Below are 22219 nucleotides of genomic sequence, written 5' to 3'. Positions count from 1 at the left end.
TCTCTTGAAACGTAAGGGAGCTCCTGTCCCTTCCTTGCTTGGAGTTCTCCAGGGCAAGAATCTTCATTCTTAAGATACAACGCCAGTCTGCACTTTTTCACCCAGGTCCCCGCCTGTCTCACCTTGTACCCAACACTTGCAACCTTGTCACTGGCTCCAGCTCCACTGATCTTCTTTCGGTTCCTTAAACACACCCAACTCATTCTGTATTTTAAAAATCTGCACCTGGTGTTCCCCCTGCTGGGGATACCTGTCCCCAGATCTTTGCCTGGGACTCCTTGACACACCATCTTGGCTCAAATGTCACTGCTCACCAACATTTTACCTGACATAGGAAATTTGAAATAAGGTAAAAAAATATAACTGCCTGCCTCCAGGGTTCACAGGACACTCTTTCTGCTATCTGATTCTAGTCTTGCATTGTCTCTGAGCTGTTTTACAGCGTTGGAAGCTGTAGAGCGCCTATGACAAGGCAAATGATCCTTGTCTTTGGACGTGCGGATAAACTGCATCACAGGCAGTTCAACTGACTTCCCTCACCCTCTGTGGAAGGAGCCAGTTTTGGTCTATTTGCAAATTCATTCCAACATTTTTCATCTATCAATATGTCTGTTCTTTGATTTCTCCTTTGAACTGGTTGTAACATCTGCCTGATTCCCTCATTAATAAGGTTAAATAACATCTTTCACATGAGTTCATTTTTTAATCCATATGAAAGTCACGATGTTACCTTTTTTGAAAATTCTCTTTTAACACCAACCTTCTGCACTGCAAACTGCTTTGTATTTCATTGCTTTGTTTTATTTTCTTCAGAGGTGGATTGTCTTCTGAGATTGCTTTGTTCATTGATTTCTTTCCTTGTTTTGGGTGGGTCTTTCCCTGTCTTGGTCACTTGCTGGGGTAGGACCTCCAAATAAATAGAAGGGACTGACTGAAGGAAGGTAGCCCCAGCAGCACCTGTGTCCAGTCCCCCCACCCCAGCCAACAGCCCCTCCCTGCCCCTCCTCTCCTGCCGGGCTGTCTGTCTTGCCTGTGTTTACCTGTGGTGTTCCCAGGGCTCCTCCCCTTCAGGTCAAACAAGGACAGACCAAGCCCTGGCTTGAAATTTCAACAGAGAAATGAATGATGTTTTTATGACTTGCATCATTCAGGCATTTCCCCATGGAGCAGACTGAGAAGCAACCTGGTAATACTGGGTAACTTGGGAAGTGAGAAAGCCTTCTGCAGAAGCTACATTTCAATCTCTCATTCTCCTGAGGAGGAAATGGGATTCCGGGGAGCCCAGTGCTGGTGGTCACGTGGCTGGCTGGTGCCAGAATGGAGTTTGGGCCTGGATCCTCTGACTTGGAGTTTGGCACTAATGAAAACCCAGCACGTGGTGTGTGTGTTGTGTGCCATGGTTGCTTTCAGGGACTTGTGTCCATTAACTCAGCATTATGACAGCACGATTTTTAGATGAGGAAATCAAGGTCCAGAGGCAGGAATGACTTGTCTCAGGTCCCACAGCCGTGAACGGGAGAGCCAGCATTTCACCCCAGGCAGGTGAACTCCGAAGGCTCTGCCACCAGATAGAAGACACTAGAAAAATGGCACATCTCTGTCGAACACATCTTCTGGGTGGTTGTACGTACATCATCTCGTTTTACCTTCTTGAAACCCAAAGAGGGAGGTGCTGGTTCAGGAGTCCCTAAGACCAGCCTTGCTCAGGGCACCAACTTCAAGTTCAGGGGTCCCCCAAGACCACCTGCAGTTTGGTCGTTCGTTAGAAGGACTCATAGAACTCAGAAAAGCTGTTATAGTCATGGTTCTGGTTCATTATAGTGAAAGGACACAGGCTGAGCTCAGCTGAAGGAAGAGGCGCACAGAGCAGAATCCAGGACAGCTCCGGGTACAAGCTTTTAGTCATTCTTTCCCAGTGGAGTCATGAGAGCAGAGCTAACTCCTCCCAGCAATGATGTGTGACCATATATCAGGATATTGCCAGCCAGGAAAGCTCACCTGAGCCTTGGTGTCCAGAGTTTTTACTGGGGGTCAGTCACACAGGCACAGCTGACACCTGACCTTAGTCTCCAGCCCCTACAGATACCTTGAGCCGATACCACAATGTCCAAGGTCCACCACAATATCTCACATAATCAGCAAAAAGCATCCGGTGTGGCCCAAGCTTGCAGGTAGACAAAGACTCTTATCAGGTGAAATATTCCACAGGCTTAGAATTCACCTCCTAGGAGCTGGGGGCAAAGGACCAAATCGTTCTATGGGCAAGATGAATCCTTTCTTGAGCTTGGGCTCACTTTTCAGGAGAGGAAGTGGAGTCTTGGAGAGGTTGAAAGAACTTGCTCAGGTCACACAGCCAGATCCAGGATCTGAAATCTGACAGTCCAACCCACCCCAGGGCCCCATGTATCTTGTGTTCTTCCCGGCAGCTTTAATGTCTCTGTTGGGAGAGAAATTAACCCAGGAGATAAGATTTTTCCATCTTCCCATTTCTCCAGTTGTCAGATCAGTCTTGTCTAGAGTACATTTAATTTAAGATCTCTATCAACTCTGTGCCATTAGGGAGGCCTGGGCAGGGCTCTATTCAAGGAGCTACATTGCATCCAACAAGATTCTACTATCGCATTTGATTTTTTTTTTTCCTGTGTGGTTACAGAAAACTCTAGTGTACTTGGAATGAAAACACATATCTAACACTTATTTATCAGGTGTCTGTGGATGCCAGGCACGGGGCAAGGGGCTGGGGTGCTATAGTGAATAAGTTAGACACAATTTATGCCTTTTCGTGGAACTTATATTTTAGTAGATGCAGAGAGAAGGGAAATAGACAGATCACCAGGTAGTTACTTCGTCCGTCATTCCTGGTCTCCTGATCACGCAGGGCTGCAGCCGAAACCATTTCCCAGGAAGTATTTACTAAGCAGCTACTGTGCATCAGGCTCTGGTCCACAGAAGGCCTTGGGAATAGACTGTGAACAAGACAGACACAGCCACTGCCCTCCTCGAGCTCGTTTTCACTTGAGTGGGAGACAAGCTTACCTGCACTTATCTTCACCCAACTGATCTTCACCCAACTGGGAGAAATAAGCAGTAATCTTGGGAACCACTAGATAACTTAATTTCCAACAGCGATGTGAGCCAGGAAGGAAACAAACACAAGGCGAGGGTAGAGAAGAGATGGAAATGGGCAGGGAGAATCTCCCAGAGGAGGTGACATTGAAGCTGAGACCTGCTGGATGAAGAGGAGCCAGGTGTGTGAAGAACAGGGAACGGTGCTTCAGGCAGAGGGAACAGTATGTGCAGAGGCCCTGACGTGGACAAAAGTCAAGCTTGGCTGGAGCGTGGTAATGGAAGAGGACAGAGAGGTGGGCAGGGCTGTGTGGTTGGTAGAAATGTTTGAATTTTATTCCAAGGGCAGTGGGGAGCTGTTGAAGGCTTCTGAGAAAGGACTGACATCTCATTTATGTTTTAAGATCCTTCTTGAATGCTGTCTGGAGACTGGATTGGGGGTGAGCATACTGCCTCTCACCTCGGGCTGTGCCCAGGAGTCCTCAGCTGAGCTGCAAAGCTCCAAGAATGCCCTGGTTTCCCCCTACTTCTCTTTTATGAGTTGAGTGACTCGTAAACGATTCCTATCCGAGGCCTGTTCATACCTTTAAACTGCACGTGGTTATCACGCATCTGTGCTGTGCAGACTCAGCCCCGAGCCCCCCCTTTCTCCACCGACTCTCCCGGACAATGGGAGGCTGTGTCCACAATGATGACCCTGAGGCCTGCCAGGAGTCAGATGTACCTCCCGTGTCAGCAGAGGAACATCACACTGGGGTCAGTATTGATTCAGGGTCATGTGCATTCTAACAATTATTCGATTTCTCTGACACTCTCATTTGTTGACTATGAGCTGGAAAATGATGGTGGGGATGTTTAGGCACCTTATCTTGCTGCTCTGTGACCGTGTACGTGTCCTTTAATCTCTGGGTGACAGTAATTATCATTGTAACAGTTGTCATCTTTAGGCACTACTCTCTGTGATGGGCACCCTGTGAAGATCATTGTGCATGAATTCAAGTCTCACATCTACCCTGTGACGTCCTGTCACCACCATCACCACCATCATCACCGTCACCACAGCCATCACCACCATCACCACTATCATCTCCATCATCACCATCATCACCAGTATCTCCACCACCATCGTGACTATCATCACCACCATTGTCATCATACAATCAATTTACAGGAAGAAACTGAAACTGAGCAACTGGCACACACATACACACACACACACACACACACACACACACACACACAGAGAACAGAAGTGGGATTCAAACCCAGGTGCTCTGACCTCCGTGCCCTACTGTTACCATTAAGTCACATTGCTCCCTGTCTCCCTGTATAAAACAGCAGGGAGATGTAATGACCTCTAGGACCTTGCTACTCAAAGTGTGGTCCCTGGACCAGTAGCACTGGTATCACCCAGGAGCTTGTTAGAATTGCTGAATCTCAGGCCGCACCTTGGACCTACTGAATCAGAATCTATATTTTAAAAAGACCCCCAGGTGATTTGTAGGCACCCTGACGTTCGGGAGGTCCCATCCTAAGACATATCCCCTCTGACATTCCGTGAACTGTGACCTCTGCATGGAGTAAAGGGTCCTTCTCAGTTGTGGCAAGATGACTCTTATGTGCCTCTTTCTAACCATTCTGTTGAAGTAGGGCTGGGAGGAGAAGTCTTTCCTCCCTTCTCCGAAGTATCTTCTTGTTTGGCAGACAAGGTTGAGTGCTTCTCAAACTACATGCCTTGTGGATCCCCAGGAGCCATGTGGAGGGTTTGAGGCAGTGGCTGAGCAGATCTGCACTTGCCAGGTAAGGGACAGTCATTGGCTGGGCAGGGCCTTCACCTCGTGAGAGATGCTTGTATGGATACCTCACCCCCAGGGACTTTGCACTGCCTTTCCTCTGCCAGGAATGCTTCTCCCCCATTTCTCATGGCTGGTTCCTTCCTGTCACTCAGATCTCTACTCAAAGGCCACCGTCTCAGAGGAGCCTTCCTGACTCTCCATCAAAGATAGTCCCCACCCACCCTTGTCCCAATCTCATTCTGTTTCTCTGCACTCATTACTTAAATGATCTTAAAATGATCTTCTATGATGTTCACCTGCTGCCAACTGCGTTCCTCCCCAACAGAAGGACTCCATGAGGGCAAGGCCGATGCGTTTCTAGTTTATTCCTGTGTCCCCAGAACCAAGAACACAGCCTCGTACTTAGCAGATGCTCAATAAATATTTGTTAAATGACCAAACAGCCTGAAGCCCTAGAAGAAGGGCCCATCTGGTGCTGATATGTTCCACAATCTGAATTACCCAGAAAAATAAATGGACGATTTATTTTAAAGAGATGATTCTTAAACACTTGAAGAGAGGCCATCTCATGCTTGGTGGGGGAATTATGCCCCTAAAATAGCAAAAAACAAGGGTACAGTATCACAGAACCCTTTCAGCCATGAGCTTGCCAACAGAAGAAGTGGGAAGGGGGTGGGTACAACCAGGTGGTTACCTGGAACCTTCTAGAAGGAACAAGGGTAGCGATGTGTCAATTGCCTGCATCCTTCTGTGCTCTCCATCACAGGCACTGAGAAACAGGCCCTCAAAATTCCTCTTCTCTTTTGAACAAAAAGAGAGAAATCGAGGGCAGGGGCTTTCTGGTCTCTTTCAGAGACAGGGACAGTCTCCCAGGGCCCCTGTTCATTCTGGAAATCCCTAGAAGCACCTTCTGGGACTAGTAGAGCCTCCATCTGTCCTGGGAGTGTCAGCTGTTCGATGGCCGGCCAGCCCGCGATGCCTCAGGAGCGGTATTTATGTATTAAAAGGCCACTTTTCGAGGAGAAATGCTGTGGATACATTAAGCTGTCACCCATTCTTTGGAGAGCCATTATTAATGGAAAACAATAGATTAATAGTTTTAAAACGTTTGTTCAATAAGTAATTTTTATGGCTCTGGATAGAGCCCATTAAACATTTCTGTGTGTTATTATAAAGAAGTTTTAAGCGTAAAATCATAAAGTCAATAATCAGAGAATTAGTCACAGCGGCCAGCCACAGGCCATTAGTTTTAGGCGCTGTCAGAGACACCTGTGGCTTCCGTGGGAGAGTTTTCTTTTCAAGCAACAGCACAAGCAGCGCCAGGTGGGGCTGGGGAGATGATGGTGCCTGCTGCCTTCCACAAACTTGAGGGGACAGCGAGCAGGTGTGAGCAGCGGGATGCCAGGCAAATATTTACAAAGTGCAAACGTGAATGCAAAACTAAAACGATCCAGGTCAATTTGCACATCCAGGCTAAGACACTTTATTTCCCCAGTGATCTACCTTTCAGAGCCTCCCCCTGCCAGAGGCACAGCCCTGATCGCTTGCTAAAGATAGAGGTGGAAACTGCACGCTTTTAAAAGGAAAGCGCGTCACCAGCGAATCGCCCCCAGAAAGGCTTCCAGAGCTGTTTTTTGGAATAGCGTATTCATCTCCTATCAAATACGCAATTACGTCAAGGATTTGAAAATGAAACTCCTATCTTTTAAAAATGACTTCAAAAAAATGACAAAAGCTATACGAGATAATTATGGAAACTAGAGAAAATCTAAAGAAGATAATAAAAACTACCCATAATCTCTGCCCACGCAGAGAGAGCCTTCTTTGTGTTTCACTCATTCAGCGAATATTTATTGAGAGCCCTCTATATCCCTGACTGCTCAAGGCACCAGGGATGCAGCCATGAACAAAACCGACTCCCCAGCCCCGTGGAGCTGACATTTGGGTGGAGGGAGACGAGCCTTAAGTTTAGGAGGCATAAAGTGCTACAGAGAAAAGAAGCAGGGGACAGGATAACGAGGGTCAGGGTGGGTCACCTTGAAAAGGCAACATTTTTTAAAAGACTTGAAGGAGGCGGAGGGAGTGAGCCATACAGGTATCTGTATGGCTGTATGTGCACGCACCAGGCAGCGTGCACAGCCAGTGCAAAGGCCCTGAGGCAGGAGTGTTCCTGGCGTGCCTGAGCGATAGCAGGGAGGTCACTGTGGCTGGAGCAAAGGGAGAAGAGGTCAGGGAGACGAGGGGCAAAACCACTGGGGCTGTGGAGGACTTTGGCTTTTCCTCAGAGTGAAAAATGGGGAGGTTTGAGCAGAGGAGGGACATGATCTGACCTACTTTTGAAAAGGATCCTGCTGGCTGCTGCGTGGAGTATAGACAATTAGGGGCTAGGGATTGAAGCTAGGAGACAAGGAGGAGGTAGCAGCAGAAACCTGGGCTGGGGACCAGAGTGGGGAGAAGGGGCAGGATCCTAGATATATTTTGAAGGTAGAAGCAATGGGAGTTCCTTTTGGTGTAAACCTTTCCAGGCCTTTTCCTATGACTGCTGTTTTTTAAAATCTCTTACAGGTAAGGGGCTTCTGGGCACAGCAGCCCTTTGGTTTATATCTGGTGTCTGAGATTTCTGATCTCACAGAGAAGTGGCTTCAGCAGCTCAACCCACGTTTCTGTCCTCTTCTCATTATGGGGACCTGGAGGGTCCCCAGCGATTCTTCTCTTGCTAAGTGTGGCTACTTCCTGTATCATGATCCCTACGGTAACTTCGTTTTTCAAGCCTGATACATGGCCTGCTTTGTGCAGAAGGAGGTGGGGTAGGGAAGTGTCAGACCTGATGATGTCTCTTGGGAAGCTTCCACCCTGGGTCACAAAAGGAGCTAAGCCTGAGTTTGGATGTCAAGAAAAGGAATACTGTCCCTTTTCCTCCCTAGAAACCAAGCCGAGGGAGACAGAGAGACCAGGCTTGCCCTCTCAGAGTTTATGGGCATAGATCTCAGAAGACCACTAGGAGCTGTTACCCCATCTCCTATGCTGCCTCCTCCAGGCAGTCTTCCTAATAGCTGATCACTCCTCCTCTGTGCATTGTACCTGTTTCTACCATTGTACCTGCCACCATTAATAACGTATCTAGAGGGGAGGCTACAGCTCAGTGGTAGAGCACCTGCTTAGCATACACAAGGTCCTGGGTTCAATCCCTTGTACCTCCATTAATAAATACATAAATGTAATCACTCCCACCCCTGCAAAAAAAAAAAAAAAAAGCAGCATCTCCTGCTAGGTCTGGAGTGTCTTTGGGGGAGGGGAGTCATCCCCACAGTGTCGCCTTAGGGCCGGGCACACAGTAGGTGCTCAGTCAGTGCTTAATGAAGCGAGCAAATGCTGATCAATTGTGGAGCTGACCAAGCACAAGCTCAGGGCCCCTCGCTTGCGCAGCCCCTCGCATGCTCACAAGACCACAAGACTCTGTAAAATTCGCAAAAGTAAGCTATGTGTATATTTTCTTAAAGAAGGGCCTTCTCCCAAGTTGCATGAGCTGCAGGCCCCACACAGGTTGGGCCCCGCCCAGGGAAGGCTCAGGGAAGCAGGTTTCAGGGCTGGGGTTGGAGGAGTGGGCTCATGCCAGTCTGAGGGGGAGCTGATGCGTCTCTAGGGGCCAGAAGGACAAGGAGCCACCCTGATTTAGGCAGCAGCTGATGGCCTGGGGCCCAGAGGGTTGCAGCTCACTGGGCAGTCCCGCTGCATCGATTCCACCGCCTGGCCCCTGAGAGGGTGTGAACGGCCCCACGGGCCCTCAGGTTTTCCTCTTCTCTTTTTCTCCTCACCTCCATCTCCTCTTGCCTTCATTTCTTTGTCCTCCCTTCCTCGACCCAGCCCAGAGTTTCTCCTGAGGCGGCTGTGGTCCATGGTAGGGGGAGAAATTTTGGGAACCATCCTCTTCCTTCTCTCTCTGTTCCTTTCTGCAATCACCCTCCTCTTTGACATCCCTAGCCTCCCACCCCATCAATACACACTCTTCTCAGGCCCCACCACAAAGCTTCAATTCTGCTTCTTCCTATGTGGCTGAATGAGGTCAGCCCCAGCATCTCTTGTGGGACTCACTGGTTTGACATCTTTGAAGCTCCGTCTTGCCCACAGCAAGTGCAGGAATGAATGAGACTGGACTGTGCATCCAGTCCCAGAGTGGCCACAAGCCTTTGGCTTAGTTATTTACCTCTTCTGAGCCTCAACTGCCTCATGTTAAGATGGGAATCAGAAAGCCTATCCTATGAGACACCCGTGAGGGTCGAGGGAGGCAAGATGAGGGCGGATGTTCGACATCCGTCTAGGGATGTTCAGGCACCAGCTCTTGTTCTGTCCAGCCAGGTTTGATCTTCCTGAAATCCGCAACTGTTCCCCAGCCCTGACAGCGTCCCTGGTCGGGGCTGAGACACCCATGAGGGTCGAGGGAGGCAAGATGAGGGCGGATGTTCGACATCCGTCTAGGGATGTTCAGGCACCAGCTCTTGTTCTGTCCGGCCAGGTTTGATCTTCCTGAACTCCGCAACTCTTCCCCAGCCCTGACAGCGTCCCTGGTCGGGGCTGAGCCACCAGGCCCAGGTGTTGAGTCCCGGAAGCCTCGCTGCTTAGCCTCTTCCTCAAGAACTGCCTGGCTTCCAGTGGGTGGATGTTAATCATATTTGCTGTGAAGAGTCAGTCAGTGACTACCTGACCTATAATTGCAGCCTATTAACTGTGTTTTCCTTTCATTTGCACTCATGAAATTTGCTCTATTTCTCGAAAGCAAATTACAGGTTGGAATCAGAGTATTTCAAAGAGGGGGATGAAAAGGTTGGAGCAGAGTGACTGCTGCATAATGAAGTGTCCAGTGATAACGTCCAGGCCGGGCCAAGAGTGTGTCCACTGCTGGCCCACATTCACTCAGCTAATGGGTTTGCAGGCCCGGGGGTGGGGGGACCCCAGGCTGGGCTTCTCTCCAGCGGCCATGGCTCCTGAGTCTCAAGATGGGGCTGGGCTGGCAGGTGGCAGCTGGAGGTGCCGTGTGGCATGGCCCTCCTGAAGACATTTGTGGGCACTGGCTGGATGCCCGGTCTGCTGGGCTGTTATCTGAGCAAGTTGGGAGGAGGCAGGCTGGAGCAGGGGTGGGAGTATTAATGATTTCTGAGCTAATGTTCTCCACTTCCCAACGTAGCTGGCCCTGGGGACGGGGGAGGATGGGGTTGTCACCAAAGCTGCAATATTGTTCTTTCTCTCTCCATTGAAAAATGTTGCTGGCTTGGGTGCTCCTTCTTGACCTGGGTAACATCAAAGAATGATAGACTTTTAGCCGTTAAAGTATCTCCGGTGCAATCAGGTGTCATGTCTCCATTTTGAAGATCAGGAAACAGAGGAAAGGAGAAATGAAAGGAGGAGTTTGGCTCAAAAAGCCTGCTAATGACAATCACCATTCATGCAACAAGCACTTATTAAGCACCTACTACACGCCAGGTGCCGTGCTGGTGCAAAGGGAACAGATTTGAAAGAGATGTAGAGCTTTCCCCCAAGAAGGGTCTCTCCTCTGGTCTGAATTTTTAAAGAGGTGTGTCTGGCAGAGAGAGTCCCCGGCCCATGGCTCAGAGGACCTGTGCTCCTCTGGCTCCGAGCTCGGCTCCCTGCCATCTTGGAAAGATGGGCGGGCCTCTCAGATTCCTTTGCTTCCCACTCTTAAGGATCGGGGCAGAGTGGCTGGGCTTTCTCTGCCTATTTGCCTTTTTAGTGGCACAAGTGGCCACCCCAAGCCTGGTGCTGGTCCTCCTAAGAATCACAGAGCTGCACCTCAGGATCCTCTAGTGTTGCCACCAGGGTGTTCCTTTGAATTCTGACGCTGGTCACTTCTCCCTCAGCACTGGACCTGTAATTCTGGGAGTTGCCGCCAGGGGGACGGTGTTGCTGTGTCACAAGACATTGGGCCGAGTTACTGAGAAAAGCAGGACTGGCTCCCAGCCCAGGGGCCTGCTTTGTCTCCAACAACCTGTCTTTGAAGCTTGGATGCCCGCATCCCAGCATCATTTACCAAGCGAGGTGTGGGAGTGTGCGGTGGCCCCACGTCCCAGATCACAGACCCAGAGAAGTGGGCGGCAAGTACATGACAGAAGACGGGTCCCCCGTTGCCCTGGCCCCCTCCCCCACCTGAGAGCCTGATTCAATTGACTGATTCATTCCTGGTGACTTCTGTAGCCACTGCTTCAATGCCTGCACCTTGAACTTGCATTAAGTTTTAATTAAAGCAGCTTCGCCGGCCTTGCCCTTGGCTAAATGCAGCTGTGGGCACAGGGCACATAGATATTTAATACTCTGCTTCTCCCCACTGAAGGCGCAGGGTGCCCAAGGGTGTACCGGAGCCATGCCCGCTCGCAGAGATCTGCGCACTCGCTTAAGTGTGCCCACAGGCCCCGAGCGGGAGGCCCAGCAATAACTATTCATTGCCCTGGGTTAAGTGTGCCCAGGGGCACCCGTAAACTCAATGCAGTGATTAGCGATTGCTCCCAGAGAAGGCTGCCCGAGGTCCTGCGGAATGTCCTCGGTCCTAAATATAGCCTCCGTGTGGGGCCTTAAAGGGCACGGTGAGTTTTTGCTTCGCTCTTGATCTGTCTTCCCTTCCTTCCTTAAGCAGGACTTTTCCCTCCTTCTCAAAGCCCAGCCTTCAGGGGCTTCTCTGTCTTCCTCCAGGCTGCAGCGGAGGACGAGGTGTGGGAAGAGTGGGATGCTTTGGTGGTGGCAAAGGCAAACTCCAAAACCTCTCCATCCTCTCACCAAACCTCAGGCATTGGGCCCATTCCTGCCTCTTCACTCCCCAAGTGAAGGCGGCACCTCCAAAGACAAGGAAACAGTGGGGGTCATTCAAGGGGCTCCTCCTGGGCTGTCGTGGACCTGTTGCCAGGAGGGGCTCTTGGCCAAGGGGCAGCAGAGCTGGGGAGCTGAGAAGGCTCAGCTGGCTGGGGTCTCCTCCCAACCCCGCTGGCTTCTTTCTGCTCCTGGGAGCCCCTCTCTGTCCCTCCATGTGGAGGAGTTGGGGGTGGTCTTCGGTGGGGGCATCGTCGAGGCGAGTCAGCCCCTCTGGCCTCAGACTTCCCCACCTTATACTGGGACAGGGGTCAGATGATCTCCGAGGGGCCTTCTGCTGGTCCGAGACTCCCTCCTTGTGCCAAAACCTCCCTGCCAAGGTCTGAAGCAAACGCAAAGAGGGGTTTGGAGCAAGTAGAAGAAACTGAGAGGGGCAGGGTGGAGGGTGTGGGCTGCAGCAGGCGCTCTGGGGAAGGTGCCCTGCCCACACCATCCCCTTCCCCTCCTCTGTGCAGTGGGGGAATGGTGCCCCCCATGGTGTGGCTGCAAGGCTCACAGGCCATACGGTGGTGACCGACTGTCCCAGTTTGCATTGGACTGTTGCTGTTTTGGCACTAAGTCCCACACAGGGGGACCTGCTCAGTCCCTGGGAATCGGGGATGGGTGGTCACCTCACGGTACAGTGACTTTGGTGAGCGTGCCGGCCCTTGGAAGCACTTCCCCAACCCTTACTTGTTGGATCTGAAGAGGAAAGAGAAAGGGCAAGGGAGAAATGGGTGAAGGACGGGGGTGGGGGTGGGGGAGTCTGGAAGATAACTGGGCGAAAAGTGGGTCCTGACGGCGTCCCTGCCACACGCACCAGCTCTCAGCATCACCAGCTGCGCCCGGGACCCCAGCTGCCCCCTTGGCCAGGCCCAGGGCGGCAGCTGAGGCAACGACATTTCCCTGGGTCTGTTGACACTCAAGTCTCAGAACATAAATGATTTTCTTGTCTTAATGAGCAAACAACCTGGCTGCACGGCTCTCTCACCGGCCTCCTGCTGGGGTAATTGCCAGCGCTTCTGTGCTCTGGCAGAATTGTTTACTCTCACTTTTGCTTACCACTTGCCTGGAGGTGTTGCTTCCTCTTTGTTCTGCAGGTCTCCCCGCCCCACCCCTGGGATGCACCAGTGGACAGGTAGGCAGACAACTTTCTGGAAGGTTCTGCCAGACCTGGTGCCTGGGGACACTCCAAGGCAGGTTTTGACTTCTCTTTTCCTTTGGAGTGGGTTAGTGGACAGTGCCGACTCTGCTGGGCCCATGTCTTGGCAGCTGAAGCTGGAAGCCTCTCCCTGGTGCCCGGGAGGGGTCCTCAGTTTTGGGTGGGATGCTGGGCAGGAGGCCTCTGAGGTCCTTCCCATGCTAAGATTCTCTGCACAGTCTCCAGTGATGGGGAGCTCATCCTTTGCAAGGCCACCTGTTTCCATATGGCACAGCGGTTTCCCTGAGCTTTCCTTCTGGTCCTCAGTCTGTTCTCTGCAGTCTCTGGGGAGAAGCCCATCCCTTCTCTGTTTCACATCCCTTTGGATATTTGAAGTCAGTGAGCTTTCCCTTCAAGCCTTCTCCTGAATTCCTCCTACTGTCCTCCTAGGATAGGGGCTGGAGCCCCTCTCTGCCCGCCTCCCACCCTCCAGGCACCTGCCTTTATTCAAAGCCCCGATTGCCAATGTCCCACTACAGCGTTGCAAAGGGAACAGAGATCAGGACTCCACCTGGGCAGAGTGTGGGTCGCCCGTTGGCCTTGCTTGTAGGAATAGTGGCGCATTCGTTCTTTCAGCCACATAATGTACCTACTCTGTGCCCGGTGCTTCTGCAAAGGGTCTGTTCTGCTGGTGCCTGGGGAGAACAAGTGTCTAGTTTGCGTTTCTCCTTGAGTGGCCTGCTGCCCAGCCTCATGGTCCTGCCCATCTTTTCTTGGCCCTGTCACCTTCCTGAGTGTCCCCTGAAGTGCCTTCTCCTTGACCCCCTAGTGACCCTGTTTTGGCCAGATTGTTTATGAATGTGTCCTGCTTCTCCAGACCTCGTGGCTGCTGTCCCTCTGAGGGGAGCTGGTGGCTTCTTCAGAAGATGCCAGCCTGATGGGATCATCAACACCATGATTATCACGTGGACATCACCACCACATCCTCACCGTCCAAAGCCCAAGGTAAAACTTTGTCCAGAGGCAAGATATCAGTGGTGGGGAGCAGCCTGGCCAGGCTTGGGGCCTTGGAGGCATAGCACCCTCGCGGAGGCTCCAAAGAGCAGTTTGCTGGCATTTCCGTGCCAATTCACATGTCCACCTGGAGACCGGACAGATTTAGGCAGGCAGCTTCGAAAATTGGGCCCCATTAGCGTCAAGTGCTCCACACGGCAGATGAGGGGCCCCTGCAATCACGCGTTCAGCTCGTCCTGATCAGGGTGGCAGGAGCGTAATTACCAGCTCTTTAAATAGCCCAAAGTTGCCGTGTAAGAGAAGATGGCTCACATGACATTTGCTCTGAGCCCGCTACCTGCTAAAAATATCCCGGCTAAATAATATTTCCTGGTTGCATTGGAGCAACAGTCCCTAACCTGAGCTCTGTGACACTTGGGGGTTCAATCAAGAGGCTGGTCTGAATGTGGGAGGGAGGCCCTGTGGAAGGAGTTTGCTTCTGGAAGGAGCAGTTTTGGAGGCCACGGGGAGCCTTACTGCCTCAGCAAGTGCTGGCCACCCCGGGGGGCTCCGGCCTCCCTGGCTGGGGAGCGGCTACCATGCCTACTCTTCAGGGGCCCTATGTCCACCCTTTCCTGCTTCATCACTCTCTTATCCTCTCTGTGTTCCTCCCTCCCCTGGGCACCTTATCCCCATGGTCCCAACCCCACCTCGCCTCTTCTTAGCCCCAGTCTTGGCCATGCATTCCTGAGTTGCTTGGGACAAAGAGAACTTTGCTCTTCGTGGGGGATATGAGTGTGTGTGGAATGTGGCTGGGATGTAGAGTGTGCTTGGGACCCCTGAGCTACACCCTGTATGTGATCGTTATTTCGTTCACCTTGGGGTGTAATACAGAGGGGCTCGGAGTCTGGAGGACCACTTCCTCCCTCCAGGGAATTTAAATTCTAGGGAACTCTGCATGCAGAGCTAGGTGGATCAAAGGCTTCATTCCGAGTGGGTTTATCAGAGATGACTAAGACTTGACATTTGTAGAGAATTTTATCATGGACCAGGTTTCATGATGGGGCTCTGGGGAGTTTAGGGCATTGGGGATGGCCTTGCCTGGCCCCCAAACATCTCTTTCCTTATTCATGATGCTTGAAATCCTTTTACTTGGAGACAAATGCTTTCATTTATCCACTGCAGAGCTGGCTTAAAATGTCCCCGTGAGAGGGCTGACACAACGAAATTCTTGCTAAAGTGTAAACAACTGATATAAGCTTTATTTCTTAAGAGCAGCTTTGGTAATGGAAGGGGCAGCAGGCTGGGTCACCGAGCCGAAGACAGTCTTGGCAGAGACATTTCTGCAGCTTTCCAGGGGCAGCCACGTTCTTCGCATCTGCTTCCTTACGGGCCTTTGCAGATGGCAGGATCCGGGATGTTTGCGGGTGGCCTCTCCTTTTCTTCCTCATCAGTGCAGCCACATTCCGGCCCAGGCGGTGACACCAAACACCAGGTCATCTCACGTCACAGATCTGGAAAATGTGTTGTGCTGGCGATGGGTGTGGCCCCTGGCTGGGGTCCTGCTATCACCCTTTTGTCCATGTGCCTGCAAAGTGTGTATTTTTCTGTGTCACGTGTCCTTTCCCATTCCAGTGTCATCCCAGCCAGAGTTGAAGGTTTTAGTTCACATCCCAAAGCAGAGACTGGGTCTGGTCAAAAGAGGCTCCCACCGGGAGGAAAGCCTGAGCCGAAAATTCCTCTGAGTCCAGCAGTCCTGTACCTTCACGGTGACTGAAAACAGGGGCTTGGTGGTGGTCAGCATCCCCGCGGCTGGGATGCTCCGGGTCCAGGTCGGGGTCTTGCTGGTGGCATTGGCTGTCCTGTCCCACTTGCAGGCCCCTTCTCCTTTGGGCCACTGATGCCACGTGGAGTCAGAGATGTGAGACCAGAACTGTGGGGCCAGCAGAAGATGGACCTTTGCCACTTATACACCTGAGCCCTCGCGCTTCGGCCTGGGTGGCCCCATAGGCAGACTGCCACATGGTACAGGATGCACCCTGCTTTGTGCAACCAACTCCTCGTTGCCCCACTGCAATGCCAGGAGCCCCAAGGAGCCCTGGGAACAGCAGGCTTTCTAGGGTGGTCCTGAGCCTGGAATTTGCCGAGATGGCTTCCCCACCCTCTGGACGGTGGAGAGCTTCTTCCAGTGTGTGGGTGAGCGTCACCAGGAGGTTGTGCCAGCTGGCCCTGTGGTTCCTTCTCCCGTGACAAAGCTTCCTTTCCTGGGCCTGACAGGTCCCACACCCAACCGAGGAAGCAATGGGGGTCAGGCACACTGGCTGGAACTGGCACAGGAACAGGAGTGCTGTGGAAGCCACGTGTGATGTGGTCTCTGACTTTGGAGTCAAACTGCCAGGGAGGGAGTGGGGAGCACACCAACTTTCTAGCTAGCTGCAGGACCTCAGTACGCGGCTTAACCTTACTGAGACTCTGCAAAATGGGAATAGCGGCACCCGTTGTGAGAACTGGAGACAGTGGGAGTTAAGAGCTTAGCGGAGTTCCCCACACAAGATGAGCCACTTCCGTTTCGATCGCCCAGCTCTCTGTGTGGGCTCTGGTTCCTCGGGTCACTTACCGGATGGAGTAGACTCCTTGGCAAAGAGCACTACGCGATGCCACTTATTTCTTAACCCAAGACAAACCCTCTTCTAAACGTACTGTGCGTCTTCCACGCCAGGATGCTGGGATTTGAATCTTGAAAGGGGTTTTGGTGAAAGCACTGCTACCAGACAACCTGGAATTCACAAAACCACCAGGAGCAAAACCCACTGAAATACAGCATAAGGAAATACACATAATTCACAAATGATGTCGATCACTTTCATCTTAGACTTCCTAACTATCCTCAATAGAAGACAGACGCGAAGGAGATTTAATTCAGATGTTAATAGCGCAAGAATGCCCCGTTCCCAGGATATGATGTTTCGGTGCTGCATAAAAATGTAATTATATTCAGAACTATATTTAAAGATTAAAAGGGGGACTGCCTACCATCTAGCCCCAAATTCTGAATTAGAAACAAAGGAAAAGGCGGGGTGGAGATGAGTTCTAACAGTCTGCTAAAAATGGAAATGTTTCCTGAGAGTTTTTACACATTTCGGCTGTTTTTATTTTACAAGTTTCCTGCGGCGATGACGTTGATTTTGGAAAGGGAGGGCCAGAACTTTATTCAGCAAATATTTACTAGGTATTTGCCATGAGTGAGGCCCCATGTGAGGCCCCAGAAGGAACAGAGGTCACCAGATTTGGACCTCGCTTTCAAGTACTGTCCATTCTCGAAGGGGAGAGAAGAAATGTTCAGAGAGTTGTAATGGAGCGCGGGTGGCCTTTGTCCTGGGCTTTGAAGAATGGGTAGGTTCTCGATAGAGACTTAGTAAATAAAATACAAAAATAGCTGGGCAACAGCAATAAGAACATTTTAGGAAGGATTTTTGGCCTCTCTGGAAAGATTTACAGGGGGAAAGAATGTTCTCGTCCTCGTTTTATTAATTTAATATCAGCAGCCAGAATGAATCTCTCCCCTCGCTGGTCCCCAGCACACCTTCCCTGCACCTCGTTTCTAGGTCTTTCTATTCTTATTACAATTATTAATGCATGTTCCTGTCTCTCCCTCCAGTCTGTGAATTTTTTACCATCAGGGGCCGTGTCCCGTTCAGCGTTTTACTCTTCACGGTTCTGATCGTAGTGCCTTGCCCTTGGTAAGCACTTATGTCCAGATGCTCGTTGGAGTGAATTTTCACCAGGAATTAAATGAAAAGTTTTAGACAAAGAGCATTTCTTTGCGGTAACATGTGGCTAATATAGTGGAATATTAAGCTTGCCTAAGCAATTGATGATTTTTTTTGTTTTAATCTCCTTCCTCCCCACCCAAAAGCGGTTAGAACCTATGGGAGAAATCCTAGTTATTTAAGATCAGAGGTGTCAGGAGCCTGTGGAGGCAATGGAGTGTCCAGCCTGGAGAAGTGAAACCCAGAGGAGGGGTTTTAGCTGCAGCTGTTTTACATTTTAAAGCAGGAGTTACTGGTGAAAATGCCCCTAGGGGTGAGGCAAGGGGTATAACCAACTGAGGGTAAGAAAACCCACGGCCCAAGTGTAGGATGATGAAGGCTGCGAAGCTCAGTGTTGGAGACCAGACCCCTTTAAAGAGAGCAGCCTGACTTAGCTGGAGCTGATTCCTGCCTTGTAGGGAGGCAGGCCAGTGTGGCCAAACCTTCTGACTTTCCAGAAGAAGCTGTTTATAAAATTTTGTCAGTTAATTTAAAAAATATTTAAAACCCTCTGCAGGCCAAACCAAACATGTCTAAGGGCTATATTTGACCCGCGAGCCAGAATTTGCAAGCTCTAACCCAGCGCCTCTCAGCTGGGGGTGGATTTTGGACTCCCGGGGGAAATTTAGCGATGTCTGGAAACATCTTTGATTGTCACAACGTGGGGAGATGCTACTGGCATGTGGCGGGTAGAGGCCAGGGGTGCCGCTGAGCATCTGACTGCACAGGAGCCCTTTCCCACACACGACAAAGAGCGATCTGGTCCAGGATGTCAGCTGGGTTGAGGCAGAGTCTGGTTCTGTGAGGCTCCTGAGGCTGGGCTCATGGATTTGGCCTCAAAATAGGGAATGTCCTGGGGATGAAATCAGCTGGTGACATCAAGCAGAGAGGCAGAGAGTTGGGGCTGGGTGCTCTTTATAGAAAACCTGAAATTCTGTGATTCAGTTTCAAGAATAGATTTTGATGCCCACATCATCTTGAAAAAGGACTCCAGGTCGAAGGTCTGTGAAATTCAACAAGCGAAGGCAGTTTCTGACTCAGTGCTTGAACTTGACCTCTGAAGCCTCTGTTTCCCTGTCGGTAAAAAGGGGACCCATGTGGCCCCTCCAGCAGGGAATCGGGAGGATTCTGTTTCCTTAGGAGAAGCACTGGTTCCTCTTTCCCTTCTGGGTGGCTCAGGAAGGGAGTTGTCTGCCTCAACTGCCACATTGAGGCCCACTCCCTCCCCACTACCCCCAGGACCGGAGACCCCTCCAGCAAAAATGCCATTTGCTGCCTCTTCCCAGGTCCATACTGCAGGATCAGCTGCCTTCAGGGGCCTCCGGGAGGGGCTTTCTCAGAGCCTTGCCTGTCAGCCTTCACATGGACTGACCGATGGACGTCCACTGCCTTGTCTTGCACCCATGGTTTCCCCTGAAGGGCCCATCCCCATGAGGCAGTGGTGAACTCAGCCAGGCACGCGGCCCCTCTCTTTCAGCATCATTCTTCCAAAGGGAGCTGCACTCTGACCTCTGGCCATGTCTCCTCCTCCTCAAATTCAGACCATTCCCCAGAGAAGGCGGGGGACCCCTGAGAGCTCCCACCTGAGGGCAGCCCCACTCCCCGCTGTCCTGCCTGGCTCACAGCCTCCCAGGGCCTTGGGGCCAGGCTCAAGGAGGTGGTGGGGAGGGTCAGAGGCTGTGCACACCAACAGGAGGGAAATTGAGGCACGTCTCAGAGGACCTTGTTGCCAGGGCCTGGGAGCCAGGCCTGGAGAACTAACCTGAGATTGCAGCTGCCACAGGCCCTCCTCTGTGCTGCCATCCTCAGAGCACCGAAGCCACATCCTCTTACTTCTGATGCTTTTGCTCTCTCTCTGCTGCTCTCCCGCTGAAGAAGGGGCTTGGACCCCTCCTGCACACGGCTAAACCTGTGGAGGAAGCTGGGAAACGATTGGCTCCCTTTCCCCCTTTCCCAGAGGATCGGCGTGGCCCCTAGGCCTTCCCCGGGAGAGCAGTGCTACCTGGATCCGCCGCCTTCAGCTGCAATGACCTCAGAGTCCACAGTAGCCGTCCAGGCTTCCCCGCCCCAAGGCCTGGACCACGCGTTTGTCCTCAGATGTCTCCTTTTCAGCTGCCTCTCTGGGGGTCCGAGCAGTCCAAAGTGTTCTCGGCCTCAAGGCCGTCTGTTACCCTGATAGTCTAGGCCTGAGCAGAGCCCTTCCCAGCCACCAGGAAGGCCCCTCCTGCTGGAGGGTTGTTACAGGGGCAATGCGGCTGCCTATGAGCCCACACGGGGGCCCCGGCCAGGCCAGCAAGGAGGTCCAGCCACGGACAAGGCTCTAGGGTGACCGGCCAGCTTGAGAGGTACTGGGTTCCCACTGTTCCCCTGGAGACTTGGGAAATGTCCTCTAGAATGGAGGCACCCGGGACGGGGCCAGATGGCACCTGGACCTGTCATCCCGGAGTCAGGACATGGAGGGGCCAAGACTCACCCTCCTGCTTGGGACAGATGCCCCAGTCACTGCCCCAACCGTGAACACTTCCAAGGTGTGGTGGCAGCAGCCAGACAGCAGTGCCCATCTGAGGGCCTCAGGAGGCACAGGGTGGGCCCAGCAGCAACCCCCACTCCCCCGCCACCCCCCACCCCCATCCCTTCCCCACCAGTTCTTACCCCTGAGCAGCTGCCAGCAGGGGGCAGCCGCCTGACAGCTCTTCCCAAGAGCCCTCTGGCCTCCGCCTCCAAGAAGCCTGCCGCCTCATCCGTGGGACAGTCACACAGAGCCCAAGGCCTCAAGTTAGGCCGGGCCTGGGCAGTGGAGAGGCTGAGCAGGGGCTACATGCACATCCAGCAAACTCGGAGCCTGCAGGCTCCTACAGACATTCCCTCACCCAGCCTGGCCGAGCCTAGAGACCCTTTCCATGCTGGCCAGGGGACCCCCCCACAAAGCAGGAGCCAACAGAGCTCACGCTGGCAGCCAGCCCTGAAAGGCACAGGCCTCCTGAGCTTCAGAACGTCATGGAGGGGCTTCTGAGAGGCATTCTTGCTGGGGTGAGTCCTGGGAGCTCCCCAGGGGGTGCCAAGTGCAAAGGAGTGAGGTGGGCAGTGTTTGGGCATGCCTCCCCCCTGCTTGGACTGCTCATGAGTGCACGGCCCAATGTTTTTGCACTTGGCATGGGGGAGGGGAAAGGTTGCAGGCTCTGTAGCCAGGCTGCTGTGGTTTCAAGTCCCTGTCCTTTCACTCTTTAGCTGTGTAACCTTGGGCAAGGCACTAACCTCTCTGTGCCTCAGTTTCCTGATCAGTCAAACAGAGGGTGAGATTCAGTTCCTCCCGAATGGGTTTAGGGGCAGGTGAGAAAATGGACAGACACAGGCCTCTAGCTCAGAGTCTGAGAACCATCCTTGAGGTTATTACTGCAGTCACCCAGAAATCCTGCAAATCTGAGAAGCTGACTAGTCGGGCACCCAGGCCCAGGCAGAGGGGTGTTCGCTGATTTCAGCAGAGCATGGAAAGCCTTTAGTTATAGTTCAGACATCTTTGGCAGAGGGAAGTGGGTGATGAAAAATCCTACGGTGTGAGAGGCCCCCTCCCCCAGGCCCTGGGGGGCCGTGACCCCAGGTCTCTAAAGTACCCCATGGGAGGAACGAGGAGTGTCACTGCTTTGTTTTCATGACTCACCACTCCCTTCCTCTGGCTCCCATGGCAGCAGCTGGTACCCTGCTGGCTTGGACAGCCCCCGTGACCCCTGCGGACCCCTGGGGACACTAGTGTTCCCGGACTCCCTGGCCTAGAAGCCCATCTGTGGCCTGAGCCAGAGCTGCACTGTGTTTCCCTGGAAGAGTGGCAACCCCGCCCCCACCCCCAGGCCGGCCCATCACTGGAAGTGGGATTTGAAACGCAGCCAAGGAGAGGAGGCCTTCGGCAACGCCCGGAACGAGAAATAAATAAATAAATACCTAATCAGGGTTGTCTTGGCTGATAAACGGTCTCTACCTCGAGGACGACTTCTCCCCCCCCCCCCCGCACCCCCCTTCCTCCTTCTCCGGGCAGATCCATCCCAGGCAAAAGCTTAATAGCCCCATTTAAGGCTTTTCCTTTTCACCACGGAATTGAGCTGCTCCTGCCATTACGAGGTTTTCAGCTTCTCTCTGAAATCAAATTACTGACTCCATTTAATTTTTTAAAAGCTCAGATGATTTCCCTTCTTGAATCCAAGCCGTGACTCCAAGGCCAGTCCCCCGCCCCGCCAGGCGGTTCCCCTGTGGGCAGCTGCTGCCCAGGGATGGCGGCCCCCATGCCAGGGCAAGCCTGACACCTAGAGGGGAAGCCAGTGGGAGGAGGACCAAGCCTCTGGCTGCTGCCCTGGACACCTGGCTGGGCGGCCTGGGCTGATGAGGATCCAAGCCTGGATCCGCTCCGGGAGTCCATGGCTTCAGGGCTAGAAGGTCTTCAGAGGCTGGTGGGCAAGCGGTTAGAGCCCAGTACTGATGTGATGGACTTACTGTTGGCTGGCTCCCCAGATCACTTGCCTTCCCATAGTGCTTACTCTGGACCCCATCACTCATTTATGGACCAGCATCTT

The 22219-nt window shown here is 52.4% G+C and overlaps 1 protein-coding gene across 1 annotated transcript in view; it reads left to right on the top strand.

Annotated features, from left to right (window-relative positions):
• C13H1orf127 (chromosome 13 C1orf127 homolog) overlaps positions 1-21570 on the top strand; it is a 39827-nt gene extending 18257 nt beyond the window's left edge. The window contains 10 exon segments of the mRNA XM_032494794.1: positions 13733-13919; positions 15484-15725; positions 15859-16006; positions 16009-16050; positions 18837-19098; positions 19617-19742; positions 19842-19934; positions 19936-20131; positions 20164-20583; positions 20586-21570. Coding sequence (XP_032350685.1) covers positions 13733-13919; positions 15484-15725; positions 15859-16006; positions 16009-16050; positions 18837-19098; positions 19617-19742; positions 19842-19934; positions 19936-20131; positions 20164-20583; positions 20586-20885 — 2016 coding nt within the window. The 3' untranslated portion in view covers positions 20886-21570.
• Positions 21571-22219: the final 649 nt, after the last annotated feature.

The sequence above is a fragment of the Camelus ferus genome, chromosome 13 (genome assembly GCF_009834535.1).
Source record: "Camelus ferus isolate YT-003-E chromosome 13, BCGSAC_Cfer_1.0, whole genome shotgun sequence".
Lineage (NCBI taxonomy): Eukaryota > Metazoa > Chordata > Mammalia > Artiodactyla > Camelidae > Camelus > Camelus ferus.
This window is presented reverse-complemented; position numbering and strand designations above follow the sequence as displayed.